The sequence below is a fragment of the Cebus imitator genome, unplaced genomic scaffold (assembly GCF_001604975.1).
Source record: "Cebus imitator isolate Cc_AM_T3 unplaced genomic scaffold, Cebus_imitator-1.0 Scaffold8, whole genome shotgun sequence".
NCBI classification, from domain to species: domain Eukaryota; kingdom Metazoa; phylum Chordata; class Mammalia; order Primates; family Cebidae; genus Cebus; species Cebus imitator.
Window position 1 is genome coordinate 1803785 of NW_016107323.1, and position 14531 is coordinate 1818315.

At 45.8% G+C, this 14531-nt stretch overlaps 1 protein-coding gene across 2 annotated transcripts in view; it reads left to right on the plus strand.

The window, feature by feature from the left end:
- The window catches only part of CHST11 (carbohydrate sulfotransferase 11), a 314882-nt gene extending 302728 nt beyond the window's left edge, over positions 1-12154 (plus strand). The window contains exon 3 of one of the 2 annotated variants that reach the window (XM_017540511.2): positions 6938-12154. In XM_017540511.2, the coding sequence (XP_017396000.1) occupies positions 6938-7792 (855 nt within the window). In that variant the 3' untranslated portion in view covers positions 7793-12154. The remainder of the gene's footprint in view (positions 1-6937) is intronic. The other variant, XM_017540504.2, reaches the window with a different exon arrangement.
- Positions 12155-14531: the final 2377 nt, after the last annotated feature.

Genomic DNA, 14531 nt, shown 5'->3' on the forward strand with positions numbered 1-14531 from the left:
CATTTCTGGATCATCAGGTCTGTTTCAGATAACCTGGTTCTGCCATATGAAGTCATGGTGCCTGTGTTCATTGATGTTCTTGGTGGTTCCATGTAACTCCATTTTTATTGTCTTGGACTAATTGGAAATTAGCAGAAAAGGGAAATATATGCATGATGAGCTTTTACCAAGTAAAGGTCAAATGAGATTACAGTGTTCTGGGTTTCATAGTAACTAGGAATGAGAAATTGGTAAAGAAACCAAGTCCTCATGCAGCACAGGAGAAGAGGAAAACTCTGCTTCAAACACCCTGTCCCACAGCAGTCAGCGAGCATCTGCGTGGTTTCAGGCAGGGCTTTAGTTCCAGTAAACCAACATTACCCTTCATATTAATGTGATTTGAATGTTTGTGTTTATTTTGGACTTGTAGTTGTGCACCTAGTTTTATATTTGTGCACATTGTTTTGTTTGTTTTTGAGACAGAGTCTCGTCCTGTCACCCAGGCTGGAGTGCAATGGTGCAATCTTGGCTCACTGCAACCTCTGCCTCCTGGGTTCAAGAGATTCCCCTGCCTCAGCCTCCCCAGTAGCTGGGATTACAGATGCCCGCCACCATGCCCGACTAATTTTTGTATTTTTAGTAGAAACAGTGTTTTGCCATGTTGGCCAGGCTGGTCTCGAACTCCTGACCTCAGGTGATGCACCCTCCTCGGCCTCCCAAAGTGCTGGGATTGAAGGCATGAGCCACCACAGAGTCTTCCTGAGGCGAAACTGTGTGTGCCTTGTGGCAGGTGCACCATTTGTCCCTTAAACTGCTGTGGAGAAGAAGGAAATGGTGGAGAAAGAAACCTCCAATACCACGTTTTAAAGTCCCGCTGAGTTATTTTCTGCCTCTGCAATTGGATGTAAGATGATATGCTGGTGTCATTTCCATTTTCCTGCCTTTGTGGTCCTGAATGCAGTATTAAATGGCTTCCTACCTCCTTGGGGATTCAGGTGGCTGGCCAGAAAATTGTCTCCAACTGAAAAGAGCTTGGGAGGGTGGCCAGGGGAGATCCCTGTATTTCTCTGCTCATTTTTGTAACTTATTGCCTTCAAAATTGTCCTTAGCGATTCAAATGGCAAAACTGATGGGTCCCATTTCCTTCCTAGCCCTTTCATTTCCTCTAGCACAGTTTTTGTTTTGTTTAATGGCATTGCTTAATAGCCCAAGAGGCCCATGAATGCCTCTCTTAGGGTGATGAATATATCAGCTAAGGAGTCATGAATTGCAAAGGTCAGAGTTTTCCTATTCAAAATAAATATTAATTCAATCCAATGACCTAGGGCTGACCTGCAGCAAAATTAACATAACAGAGCTGGTGAAGTTTCTTTGAGATTCCTAGCTAGGAGTTCATTTTCAGATTTTCTTTTCTTCTTTCATAAAAGAATGCCTACATATTAACCACCTACTTTGTGCCATACCTTGTCCAAATCTGTACTAGACTTGATCTTATTTACTGAACGCTGAAATGTACCTTATTTGTGGCAGTCACCACACCTGCGGGGTCGGTGGTACTATCTCCATGTTGCAAATAAAGGAACTGAGACTCAGAAGGTTAAGGCTCTTGCCCAAGATCAAGCCCAGATCTTCTCATTGCAGATCTCATCCTCACTCTACAAGTGCCCTAATACATATTCTCTTGTATGCTGTTATCCTCTCTTTAAACTTATAATTTAGTACCAACTTGCTCAAAATTATCAATTGAATAATGGACCTCCTCTGTTAGGTTCCCAAGGCCATCATAACAAATTACCACAAACTGAGTGGCTTAAAATTGAAGAAATGTATTCTTTCATGGTCCTGGAAGCCGGAAGTCTGAAATCAAGCTGTTGGCAGGGCCATGCTCTCTCTGAAGGCTCCTGAGGAATGGATCGTTCCTCGCCTCTTCCCAGCTTCTGGTGGTGGCCAGCAGCCCTTGGCATTTCTTGACTTGGAGACACATCATTCCAGTCTCCAGCTCTGTCCTCATGCAGCATTCTCCCTGCATGCCTCTGTGTCTCTGCTTTCTCTTCTTATAAGGATACCACCCACTGGGTTAGGGCCCACCCTCATCCAGTACAATCTCATCTTAACTCATTGCATCTGCAAAAACCCTGTTTCCATATCGAATCACATTCTGTGGTTCTGGGTGGACATGAATTTGGGAAGGATACTATTTGTCCCAGTACAGCTCTGTGAAAGAACTTTCTGATATCGATGAGCAATTAGGAAATTGCTTTTTTTTGTTTTGTTTTGTTTTTTATTTTTTATTTTTTTGAGACAGAGTCTCACTTTGTCGACGAGGCCGGAATACAGTGGCGTGATCTTGGTTCATTGCAACCTCCGCCTCCTGAGTTCAAGTGATTTTCCTGCTTCAGCTTCCCAAGTAGCTGGGATTACAGGCGCCTGCCACTACACCCAGTTAATTTTTGTATTTTTAGTAGAGACGGGTTTCGCCATATTGGCCAGGGTGGTCTCAAACTCCTGATCTCAAGTGATCCGCCTCCCATGGCCTCCCAAAGTCTTGGGATTACAGGCATGAGCCACTGTGCCTGGCCCGGAAATTTCTTTAACTACAGAGGGGTCTTCCTGTTTATATATCAAGTATTCCTACAGAGATTACTAAGTCATTCATTCATTCATTCACTCAACAATCACTTATGGAGCATCTCCTATGGGGCTGGAACTTTTGTAAGCAGCGGGGGTTCCACTGTAGAAAGGCAACATTCCTGCTCTGTGGTACCTCCATTTCACAAGGCAGACACTTTATGCCACAGTGGTGAGACAAGCATAGATCTGAGTCACACTCTCTGGCTCTAGTCACAGTTCTGCTTCTCACAGGACTTGCCGTGGGCAGTCATTTTGCCTGCCTCCACGTGTTCCCTGGTTGACAGAATCAATGCCAAGACCACCATAGCTTACAAATGTTGGGAGAATCTCCTCAAGGGAATGAACAAGGAGTGCTCCACATATCGTTCTCCATCTGATTATTCATGTGTTGGTGCATCTGACGGATCCTCAGCTGTAAAATGGATATCCTAATAATCTCTGTTATTGCTGATGGCATTAAAGAAGTTGTCAGTGTGAAGCATGAAGGGCATTACCTGGCTCACAATGAGCACTCAGCCAGTCAGTGTTAAGTGTCATCATCGTCCTGATATATATTGTGCAGGGAGGAAAATTAGGAAATTCTGCAGCTTGCTTTTGATAATTCTTGGCAATATTCATAGTGTCACTTATACTTGGAGAACTAAAAAATAGCATCACTGGAGATTTGGATTGATGGAGTACCTATGGCCACTGGACATTGAGCCTTTGTGGCAAAATCTCAGCAAGACAAAACAATACAAGAATCCAGGCACTAAAGGAAGAACATTCTGGAAGATTCTCTGTGGGACTCAGAAAAGAATGCATAGCCACCAGCTGGCTACCCTGGAAGAAATGGGGCTCTACTCACCATTAAATGTGGCCAAGACCCTGGCAATCAGCTAATCTATCTACCTCTTTCTACAGGCAAGGCAGGGGCAGCCTAGAGAGGAAGGAAAGGAAGAAATGATATTGATGATTTCTCTGCTGTGTTCAGGCCATGGAGTACACACCTCATAGTCCTCACACCAGCCTAACAAGGTGTGGGAGTGAGGATCTCCATTGCACAGGCAAGGCAACGAAGGCCAAGAAAGGTCCAGGCCCATATTTGGGTCATGATAACGTGGAAACTGGCTCAGTAGCCCAGTCCTCTTTGCACATACAAGATCGTTGCTCTGCCGGGTGCAGTGGCTCCCAGCGCTTTGAGAGGCCGAGGCAGGTGGATCACAAGATCAGGAGCTCAAGACCAGCCTGGCTAAGATGGTGAAACCCCGTCTCTACTAAAAATACAAAAATTAACTGGGCTTGGTGGCAGGTGCCTGTCATTGCAGCTACTTGAGAGGCTGAGGCAGAGAATTGCTTGAACTCAGGAGGTGGAGGCTGCCGTGAGTGGAGATTGCACCCTTGCGCTCCAGCCTGGGCGACACAGCAGGACACCTTCCCAAAAAAAAAAAAGAAAAAAAAAAAGATTGTTGCTCTGCCCTTTTTAGTGGGGATGAATTTGTAGAGTCTGTGAATAACCGGAGGTCAGTGAATTGCCAGTTATTTCCAGTTGGGGAAACTCCAGGACAACCTGGTTTTACCAAGTGGAAACTTAAAATATATATAGTGCCCTTGCTTCTGTGGAATCCGGCTGAGGGTCTTAGCATCATATCCTGGCCGGGACCCTCAGCTCTCCTGTGTTTCAGCCCACCTGTTTCACTTATTTATTGCTGGGCAACAAATCACCCCAAAACTTAGTGGCTTAAGACAGCACTGATAAGTCATGTGCCACAGCTCTGTGCGTAGGTAATCGGGCAGGTCTGCTGGTCTCACCTGGGATCATTCACACCACTGTGGTCAGTGGATGGTGCTGGTCTGCAGTGCCCCAGTCTTCATCCTCCAGGAGGCTGGACAGGTCTTTCCATAGCATGACTGTCTCAGGGCAGCATTCCAATAGCGTGAAGGGTAGGAACCACAGGAGCCTATCTTCATAATAGACTCCAGAACGTGGTCATCACTGCTTCCACCACATCCTACTCATCAGAGCAAGTCACAGGGAGCCTCTTTCAAAGAGCTGAAGAAATAGAGTCTCTACTTCTTGATGGGAAGAGTGTCGATGTTAGATTGCAAAGGGGAATGGACATCGGGGGATACTAGCAACTCTTTCCTGATTTCCACCAGTTTTCTCTGAGGCTAAAGCAGTTAAAGAATCACCATGCTCTTCACACATAGACCTTTCCAAGCATTGGTACTCTTTGTTTGCTTCCTCTCTTGAGTATAAAAATTTTTAGTGGTGATGGCTTGTAGTTCAGCGTATTGCTGGGAAGTTTAAACATAATATATTTAAATCACCTGTGAAGGTGCCTCATGCAGAGTAGCTCCTTAGTCACACTGTCTGCTCTGTCATGGTGACTATCACCATCCTTCGTCCTAGTGACCATAAGAGGAGATGGACATGGAGCTTAACACAGTGTGCAATGGCTTCTCCCTGGTGGCTACCATCATGTCCCTCAGGTCCCCAGAAAACTCGTTAGTGGCCCTAATTTTGGCCCATCCCAACGGCCCTGTGCACCTTTTAGTATAAATCGTGCAGACTGAAGTTCAAAGTTGGAAGAGCAGGGGCAGATTCTTGCGTTGCCCTAAAGTCTTGGGCTCTATTGACTTGGCTGTCCAGGTCAAAATTGGGGGATTTCACTGATACAGCTGCATTCTCAGGACTCTAAGCCACCCACAGTCTGGCCTGGAGGATGCAGTGACTCTGGGGCTCTGAATCCATGTGAAGCAAGTGGCCACAGGTGTTGAGAGAGCCAAGAATGGCGTAGACTGGAGGGTGTGCTCTGAAGCACACTCAGCATTATGGGTGTTCAGTGCAGGAATGATTCTTCTACTTGTGTGGCAGAGGAGTGTGTGGGGCCATGAAGAATTGTCAAGCTTGGGGCCAGGCACAGTGACTCATGCCTGCAATCCCAGCACTTTGGGAGACTGAGGCTGGCTGATCACCTGAAGTCAGGAGTTCAAGACCAGCCTGGCCAACATAGTGAAACCCCGTCTCTACTAAAACTACAATAATTATCCAGGCATAGTGGCATGTGCCTGTAATCCCAGGTACTCGGGAGGCTGAGGCAGGAGAATCGCTTGAACCTGGAAGGTGGAGGTTGCAGTGAGCCAAGATTGCACCACTGCATTCCAGCCTGGGAGACAGAGTGAGACTCTGTCTCAAAAAAAAAGAAAAAAAAAATTGTCAAGTTTGTACCAGCAGAGATGGAATGGAGAGGGGAGAATTCCAGATGGCCCCAGCCCAAGGAATGCTTGTGGCAAAAAGCAAAGAGTGAATTGTTGGTTTCTCAGGAGCCCCCTCCAGTTATGAAGGAGTGAGGAGTAGGAATCAGGCTGGAAAAGCAGGTTGGCACTGGGCTACGAAGAAGCCCAAAAGACCAGTGTATGAATGGGGGCTTGGTTCTGGGGGCTAGGAGGCAACGAGGACACCACCTCATCTGTAGCCTCAGAGTAACCATTCCATAGCCCTGTGCCCCCCGTTTCTCTATAACTTTAATCACAATTAATATTATCCATTTACATATAAAAGAAGGGCCACACTGAACTTTCATGAGTAGTGGTGGAAGTAAGGCAGGAAGCCAGCAATATGTGCCACCAATCTGTGAAGGTCTCTGAGTCTCTAGGTGCTGGAGATGCAGACGGTGGTAGAGCAGGGCAGACTGCCCTCCTGTTTCCTGGTCTAGGTGGACAGTGAGCACTGAGTGAGCACTGGTTTGTACTGGGAGGGACTAGCCTTTGGGGAGAAACTTTTGCTCTTAGAATTCAGAGGAACACACACACGTTCCCAAGCACTTCCCTTTCCCCTCTATTGAAGCTGCCAGCTCTCTGCCCTGGTGCCTCCTAGACTGTGAGTGATTTAGGTTATGTCTCTTAGCAGTGCTGAGCAGAGCACTTTATACATCATGAGGTCTGGATCTGTGTGTGTTTAGAGACAGGGTCTCGCTCCGTCACCCAGGCTGGAGTACAATGGCACAGTCATACCTCAATGTAATCTTGAGCTCTGGGGCTGAAGCGATTCTCCTGCTTCAGCCTCCCAAGTAGCTGGGATGTCAGGTGTACACCACCATGCCTACCTAATTTTTAAATTTTTTTTAGAGATGGGGTCTCACTATGTTGCCCAGGCTGGTCTTGAACTTCTGGCCTCAAGCAATCCTCCTGCCTCAGTTTCCTGGAGTGCTAAGATTACAGGCATGAGACACTGCACCCAGCCTGGATACATGTTGGAATGGGTGGATTTATGATCTACTTGTAGCCAAGTGGAAATGTTCCAGGCAAGTTCTGAGTTCTTATTCTTCTTGTGTCCCCTCTGCAGCTGGAGCTCTCAAACACCGCTGTCCTACACCAGATGCGGCGGGACCAGGTGACAGACACGTGCCGAGCCAACAGCGCCACAAGCCGAAAGCGGAGGGTGCTGACCCCCAACGACCTGAAGCACTTGGTGGTGGATGAGGACCACGAGCTTATCTACTGCTATGTGCCCAAGGTGGCCTGCACCAACTGGAAGCGGCTTATGATGGTGCTGACCGGGCGGGGGAAGTACAGCGACCCCATGGAGATCCCGGCCAATGAAGCACACGTCTCCGCCAACCTGAAGACCCTGAACCAGTACAGCATCCCAGAAATCAACCACCGCTTGAAAAGCTACATGAAGTTCCTGTTTGTCCGGGAGCCCTTCGAGAGGCTGGTGTCCGCCTACCGCAACAAGTTCACCCAGAAGTATAACATCTCCTTCCACAAGCGGTACGGCACCAAGATCATCAAACGCCAGCGGAAGAATGCCACCCAGGAGGCCCTGCGCAAAGGGGACGATGTCAAGTTCGAGGAGTTCGTGGCCTATCTCATCGACCCACACACCCAGCGGGAGGAGCCCTTCAACGAACACTGGCAAACCGTCTACTCACTCTGCCACCCCTGCCACATCCACTATGACCTCGTGGGCAAGTACGAGACACTGGAAGAGGATTCTAATTACGTCCTGCAGCTGGCAGGGGTGGGCAACTACCTGAAGTTCCCCACCTATGCAAAGTCTACGAGAACTACTGATGAAATGACCACAGAATTCTTCCAGAACATCAGCTCAGAGCACCAAACGCAGCTGTATGAAGTCTACAAACTCGATTTTTTAATGTTCAATTACTCAGTGCCAAGCTACCTGAAATTGGAGTAAATGGGGTGGGGAGAGGGAGAGAATCATGCTTTTTAATTTAAGATTTTTATTTGTCAAAAGAATTATATGGATATTGGGTTATTTTGTAAATTAATATTTCTTTGGGGATGATGCTGCGAGCAGCATAGTGAGAATTATTTAAAATCCTTCGTAGGGAAGGACAGCTGTCTTGGCAGGGGAAATAAGATGGGTCGTCCTTGTCTGTAGAAGTGAATACTGCAACACTGTCTCAAAGGTTTCCTTGTGTTCTGGTGAATTCCATGAATTGTGCATTCCATAAATTCTAATTAATATTATTTATAGTTATTTAAACATGGTCTCATTATTTCTTTTTGTGGCAGCAAAATTCTAATGTCTTTCCAGAAGAAATCTGTTTCCTGCTTTGCTTGCTACAGCTCATTTGGAGGCATGAATGTTCTCCTTACTAACCTCTCATGGAGTCATGTGATAACAGCCATTGTCATGTGTACGAATGCCACCGTTCTTGATTTTCTGCTAGAAAGAAGTAGGTTGCTATTGCACTTAGAGGCGTCTTTGCAAGGGACTTATACCAAACCAATTTCAATCGACCTGAAAGTCCCTTGCACTAAAGAAATGTGATTTTTTTTTTTTTTAAACTCAAGGGGAGAGTTGATTGTAGCAGTTTTTCACCAGAATTAGTAATCTGATAGAATAGGCTTTTTTAACAGGAATTCTAAGCTGGCAGTGCCAGTTGTAGTGAAGGTAAAGTTGCTGTTGCTTTATATTCAACAAGTATTTATTAAGCATCTACTATATACTAGGCCCTGAAGATAGAGTGTTGAACAAACCCAAGAGTCTTGGCCCTCAAAAAGCTTTACGTGACATAGAGCATCCAGCTTGACAATTAGCAAACTCTTGATATTCATGGACTTGACATAACGTTTGGACTATTCATGAGCAACACCAGAAGGTCCATGACCCTTACAAATTTGCATTTTTCTATGGCCCAAATTTGAAAACCTCACATTCGGAGCAGGCCACTTATTTTTGTGAGTGATTCCAATCTCATTGCCCAACAGAAAAGATGCTAAAAAATGTTTCCTATCATGTGCCTGCTCCAATTGATGGGTAATGTCTGCCTTTAAACCCCAGAATGGATTCTCCAGGCGCAGTGTGGAAGGGTACTGTGGTTGATTAGCAATGTCTGCCTTGGGTGAGGAAAGGGGAACACTCCTCAAGTGCCTCCCACTGTCATCTCCATCCAGCCCAGCACCACATCCCCGTGTAGAAGTGTTGTCTTCTACTGCTTGCCACGTACAAGTGTGAAATGCCGAGGTGAGACTCGTACACTCGGGGATTTGCAATGGTTTTTACCCCTCATGAAGGCCAGAGGTGGACTATTTGTACACATATGCACATGAAATACCCTCTCACGTCCTCCAGAGGCTGAAAGATCATCAACACCTCGGTAACTGCCATGCATGAGCAAAAAGGACAGCCTTCCATGCTCTTAATCCATGCCCCATTTCCTCTGGAAGGCTGGAAACTTTTCATTTCCTGTTCCTTGCTAATTAACATCTAAACATGCTTCTCATTTCCAGCCATTGCCGATGCTTCTTGGTTGAAGTTTGAGCCACATCCCTCTTACAGCTAGTGAATGAGTTGGTAGCAGATACTGTATATATTAATAATAGTTTTAATAATACAGGAGGGTGGGATGGGGTGTGGGTAAGTTTTGCCTTTTGTTTTGTTTTTGATGCAGTATATAGTGAAGGGGTGAGGATATTCTAAATAAACAAAAAATGAATAATTTATTCACAGAAACTATTAAGATTGTATTGTAAAGCTCACAGCAAGCTCAGTGGGCAGCAGCTGCAACATCTCACTGGGGAAATTATTTTATTTAACATGAGTGAGATGTGCGCCGGAGAAGGCAGCCGAAGCTATTTATAAAACGTGTACCTTCTTCCGAGCTCTCTCCCCTTTGTGAAGGGCACAGCAACTCTACCCTTGATGGATAGAGATTTATGCAATGTGTTTTACCAGGTAGAGTGACAGACCTTGGCTGTCCCTGGAATTGAGAATCTAGACCTTATTTCCAGGCAGGGAATGCTGTCCTCAGAAATGGGACTTCCGATTATGAAACAAGTTAGCCAACATCTTCTAATACATACAGAACACAGGTTCCAGGGCGCATCGGGTTGGTGTGATACAGACTAGGGTTTTGTGGTCAAATATGCTTAAGAAACAAAGTTAAGTCAGTTTCCTTTCTGCAGGACTTTTCAGAGCCTTGAATGCGTGCTGTGCATGGTGAATACCCAAGAACAATCCTTGAGTCTGTAGCATTTCCTGAACTTACATGACGAGGATACTCTCTTTTGCAGATCACCCCACAGAGTTCGGGTTCCACCGAATATACTTTGCTTAGGTTGATTTAGCATATCTGAGGTCTTCAAGGATGAAAACTGCCACCCCAACACCCTTCCATTAAAAAAAATACAAAATAGCACCACAGTCTTGTCTCCATCTGGTTTATAGCAACAGAGGTACTTTATTAAATGAATTAAGCTTTTACTTAAGTGCAATGGTTCTAATCCTGGATACTGCCATGGACTACGATTCCATCCCTCCCAGAGGGAGTGGAGGAAGTCTTGGGTGGTGTGGACAGAAGGAAGAGAAAAGAGGACAAGTGGGTATAGAGCACAGGGTGGCTCCCTACTCCTCAAGCTCAAAAGGGTGCTCAGTGGGAACAGACGATCTCTGAGATGAGATGAGTGCTTCTTCAGTTTCGTAGTTTGGAATCATTCACTGTGTGCTTTTTGGGATTTTAAATGGAAATTCACATAGTTTTGCATTTCTGTGTCCGTCTTTGATCGGTTGTGCAAGTCTGCTCACTGTCATGTGCAGATGGCCTTCTTTCATCTGGCTTCTCTCTCTTAAGTGAGAAAGATTGTCCTTCAGGGGACATGACATCAATAGGCTTCTGGAACGAGGGACTTTCTCTCCCCATGTTTTGCTTGGTGTTCACATTTTCTTTTCTAATGGCATTGAAACTTTAAAAAATATGGATTCAACTGTTTTTGCAACATGTAGAAAGTATTCTGTGTCCTTGGTTAAAGAAATCTGGTGAAGTGTGCCTGAAAGATGAAAGTTTGTGTTTTTTACAGAGGACTATTTGAAACTGCTCTGTCTGCATGCTTGGTTGGAGAAAAGTACAGGCAGGCATGCCACCTCCCAGCCACTTCTCAAAGGTGCTGCTGTGTCTTAAAGACCAGGTACAGGCAGGGCAGTATTTGCAAGGACATTCCTGCTTGCTTTATCCCGTTGGTTGGAAAGCTCTAGATGATTCCCGCAGCTCCTCCAGATCCCCGCTCCCTGCCCTCCCCAGCTGGTCTGGGAAGAAGGTGATCTGCTGACCTGTGGTGTCTCAGAGGGGACGTTCCTCCTCCCCACTGTGCACCAGGCGAGCTGCACCCACCTGCTTGTTCAGGATGTGGATGCCACAGGAGAGCAGTGGGCAGTGGAAACTGCAGTTGCACCAGTTCTCCTGGTGGCGAAGGCATGGAAGCACAAGGGTCTAATCCATGCTACTAGAAAGCTCCACAGCAAAATGTACGGGTCCCATGAATGCTTAACTGGTGGGGTCTGGACCAGTGCTGAGACAGTGTTGGCAGAAGAAGCAGAGGCACTCTGCTTGCTTTCCTAGTCAGTCCTCCCCTACACACACAAACACACACACACACACACACACACACACACACACACACCTCTCAGCTGCCCCATTCTGTGGGGTCTGGAGCAGTCCTCAGATAGTGTTGGCAGAAGCAGCAGAGGCACTCCGCTTGCTTTCCTAGACACACACACACACACACACACACACACACACACACACATCTCAGCTGCCCCATTCTGTGCAATCCCAGTGACCAAATCCCTTCCTTCCTTGCCTACTTCTATGTCAGCAGGACTGAGCGCGTCACTCCCCCGAGTTCCCACTACCCGCGTTTCCTCCAACCTTTTTCCATCACAACCAGTTAGAACCCTACAGGCAACAAGGCCTTCCAGAATCTGCTTGACCCTTGGCTGAAAACATGCAAATTTCAGTCTGCTTCACTTTGTTAGGTCCAGAAGGAGCTGCCCATACTACTTTCTTATGAGCATGCTCAGTATGACATATGGACATGTAATTTCACATCTTCGTGGAGTGTGATTTTCTTTTTTTACATATTTGTATGCAGTAGAGGGCCTGTTGTAGAAAACTCTCCCTGTATCTTGCTGTACTGTTAAAGAAAGCTGAATTCCACATTGCCAACAAAAGCGTGAAAAATGTTCATGAACCTTCCTCCAGGAAAAGCCATTCAAGCCTGATTATTTTTCTAAGTAACTTCAATTAAATTGAAGGAAAAAAGAAGCTGCTTTCTGTGTATGGTTTGTTCATGGCTCATTAACAGAAGACTATAGGGGTGGGGTGGGCTGTGGGCCTCAGCATGTGGGGGGCCCTGCTCATGTGTATCAAAGGAGGGAGATGCTGGCACCATTGGCCAACTCAGCCCTGGTAAAAACCTGGTAAAAAAGATCTGAATTCTTTCTGTTTGTTGGATGAATGGAAGCTTTTCTTCATTCCATTTTTTCTATAAATTCTTTGTAGAGTAATGCATTAGAAGGTCCACTGTGATCACACAGTTCTACCACTCGTGAAAAGTAAGGCCATGAAGACTGTCAGAGGGTAAATGGCTTTGGTGGCAGAGCCAGTATTCAAGCCCAGGTTGATGTGCCTTCAGAACCCCATGTTTTTGGCACTAAATGACATACCTCTCTAAATGACCATCCATGGTGCCACTGCTAGGAAGTTGCAAGCCTACACTTCAAGTTCCAGTTTTTCCAATTCCAAATCCAATCCTTTTCTGATTCCCCACATAGCTTCTTTTGGCTCTATGGATGAGCATCTTTTAGCTTTATTGGTAAAAATGATTTCTGTACATTTTTCCAAAGAAGAAATTGTACTCAGTGTTGTTTCTGTATTTCATTGTATTCTAATTTATTTTTCTCTTAAGAGCCACTCTGTCACCCAGGATGGAGTGCAGTGGCACAATTATAACTCACTGCAGGCTTGACCTGGGTTCAAGCGATCTCCTGGCTCAGCCTCCAAAATAGCCAAGGACCACAAGCATGTGCCACCATGCCCAGCTAACTAATTTCTCTAAACATAACATCTAAAGCATTTTTAACATGAAAATATTGGGTAAGAAAATAGATCCTGTTTTCAACCATGCTAGATACAGTTTTCAATCACCAGCTGGCTTTACCACTGGTACCCTGGTGCCCACCCAAGGACACAATATCCACAAAGACTAGGAACCATTGGCTAAGAATATGTGGCCAAGAATACATTGCTGGTGTCATCACTGTCCTCGCTGTGATCCGATCTGGTTGGGAAATGCCCAGACCACTGAGCTTAGTCATCTTGGATTAATAGAAAACATACATCCTTTTTCATCAGTGAATGGATGTGACTTTGCCATAGCCTGTCTCTGTCTCATTTGGGACATTGTAAATGTCAGTGGGAAGCAAAGCTGGACGAGGTCATCTCTAGCCTGTTTGCTCCCCTTGGAGTGAGACTGACCTGCCTTCTTGCCTGCTAATTGGGAGGTGTTTCTGATGGTGCCCCAGGTGCCCTCAGTCCGACACTGCAGATGCTGCAGAGCCAGAGGAGCCTGTGGCCCAGAACATTGCCAGGGCCAGGTCAGGGTAAGGTGATTATTTATCCCCCACCAAATGGACAAAAACAGGATGAGGCAGAATCATTAGTGGAAGATATAAAGTGCTCTTTCTTGGGAAGAGCTCCCTTTTAACAAGTTATGACTTTCCTACATTTTTGGTATTAGAATACCTTTTCTTTCATGATAATAAACATTAATTGATACTAGGACATAATGTGTTGGTAACTTAGGGTCAGCCCCCAATGACATTTTAAACATTTTCTGGAAAAGTCATGATATCCCAAAAGACCAGGAACCATTGGTCAAGAATACACCTGCGGCATGAAGTGATGGGAGGGAAGCCTCAGGGCTTGGTGAACAGAACTCTGGGGAAATACCTTCTGAAGCACAGTTCTGAATGTCCCACACCTGGACCCCACATTGTGGTGAGTGGCTCTGGCCGCCGGGTTCTGGGGTGACTCACAAGAAGCTGAACAGGGGGCTAGCTACATTCACTATAGATCGTTTATCAAACATCTTGGGTCTAGGGTGATGAAAATGTCTGCTGTAACACGAAAAAGGAAAATTCTAGCAAGGCTATATGAGAAAAACAACCACCTTTTCCCTATTTCACAATCTTCACCTAGCACCTGCCTCTTCCCCAGATTGTAAGAACCCGCAGGTGCAGAAAACAGCCAGCAGATGTGAGTGGAGGCAGCCTGCTGGTTCCAAATGCGTTGCTGGCTGAGAACCGCTCCCAAACAAACTCCCTTCGTCACTTACTCTTTAAAACAGAGACAACAATAATGTCTGGATTGTGCCACGATTGGAGAGAACGCTTGCCTACCTGCAGTTCATCCGCCAAGGAGCTGTTTGCAACATAGAGGTAATTACTTCCTTTGCGGGGAAGGGACCTCCATTTCCTCAGCTGCAGAACAAAAGAATTGCGTTATATCTGTGGTTTTTCATGTCTTTTTTAATGAGCCTCTTAAAAATTTTTGCATTCTGAACACTCATTTGTAAAACAGATGAGGCAGAGATGCTGTCATGGAATGGTTCGAGGCCCAGCTCTGCCTCTT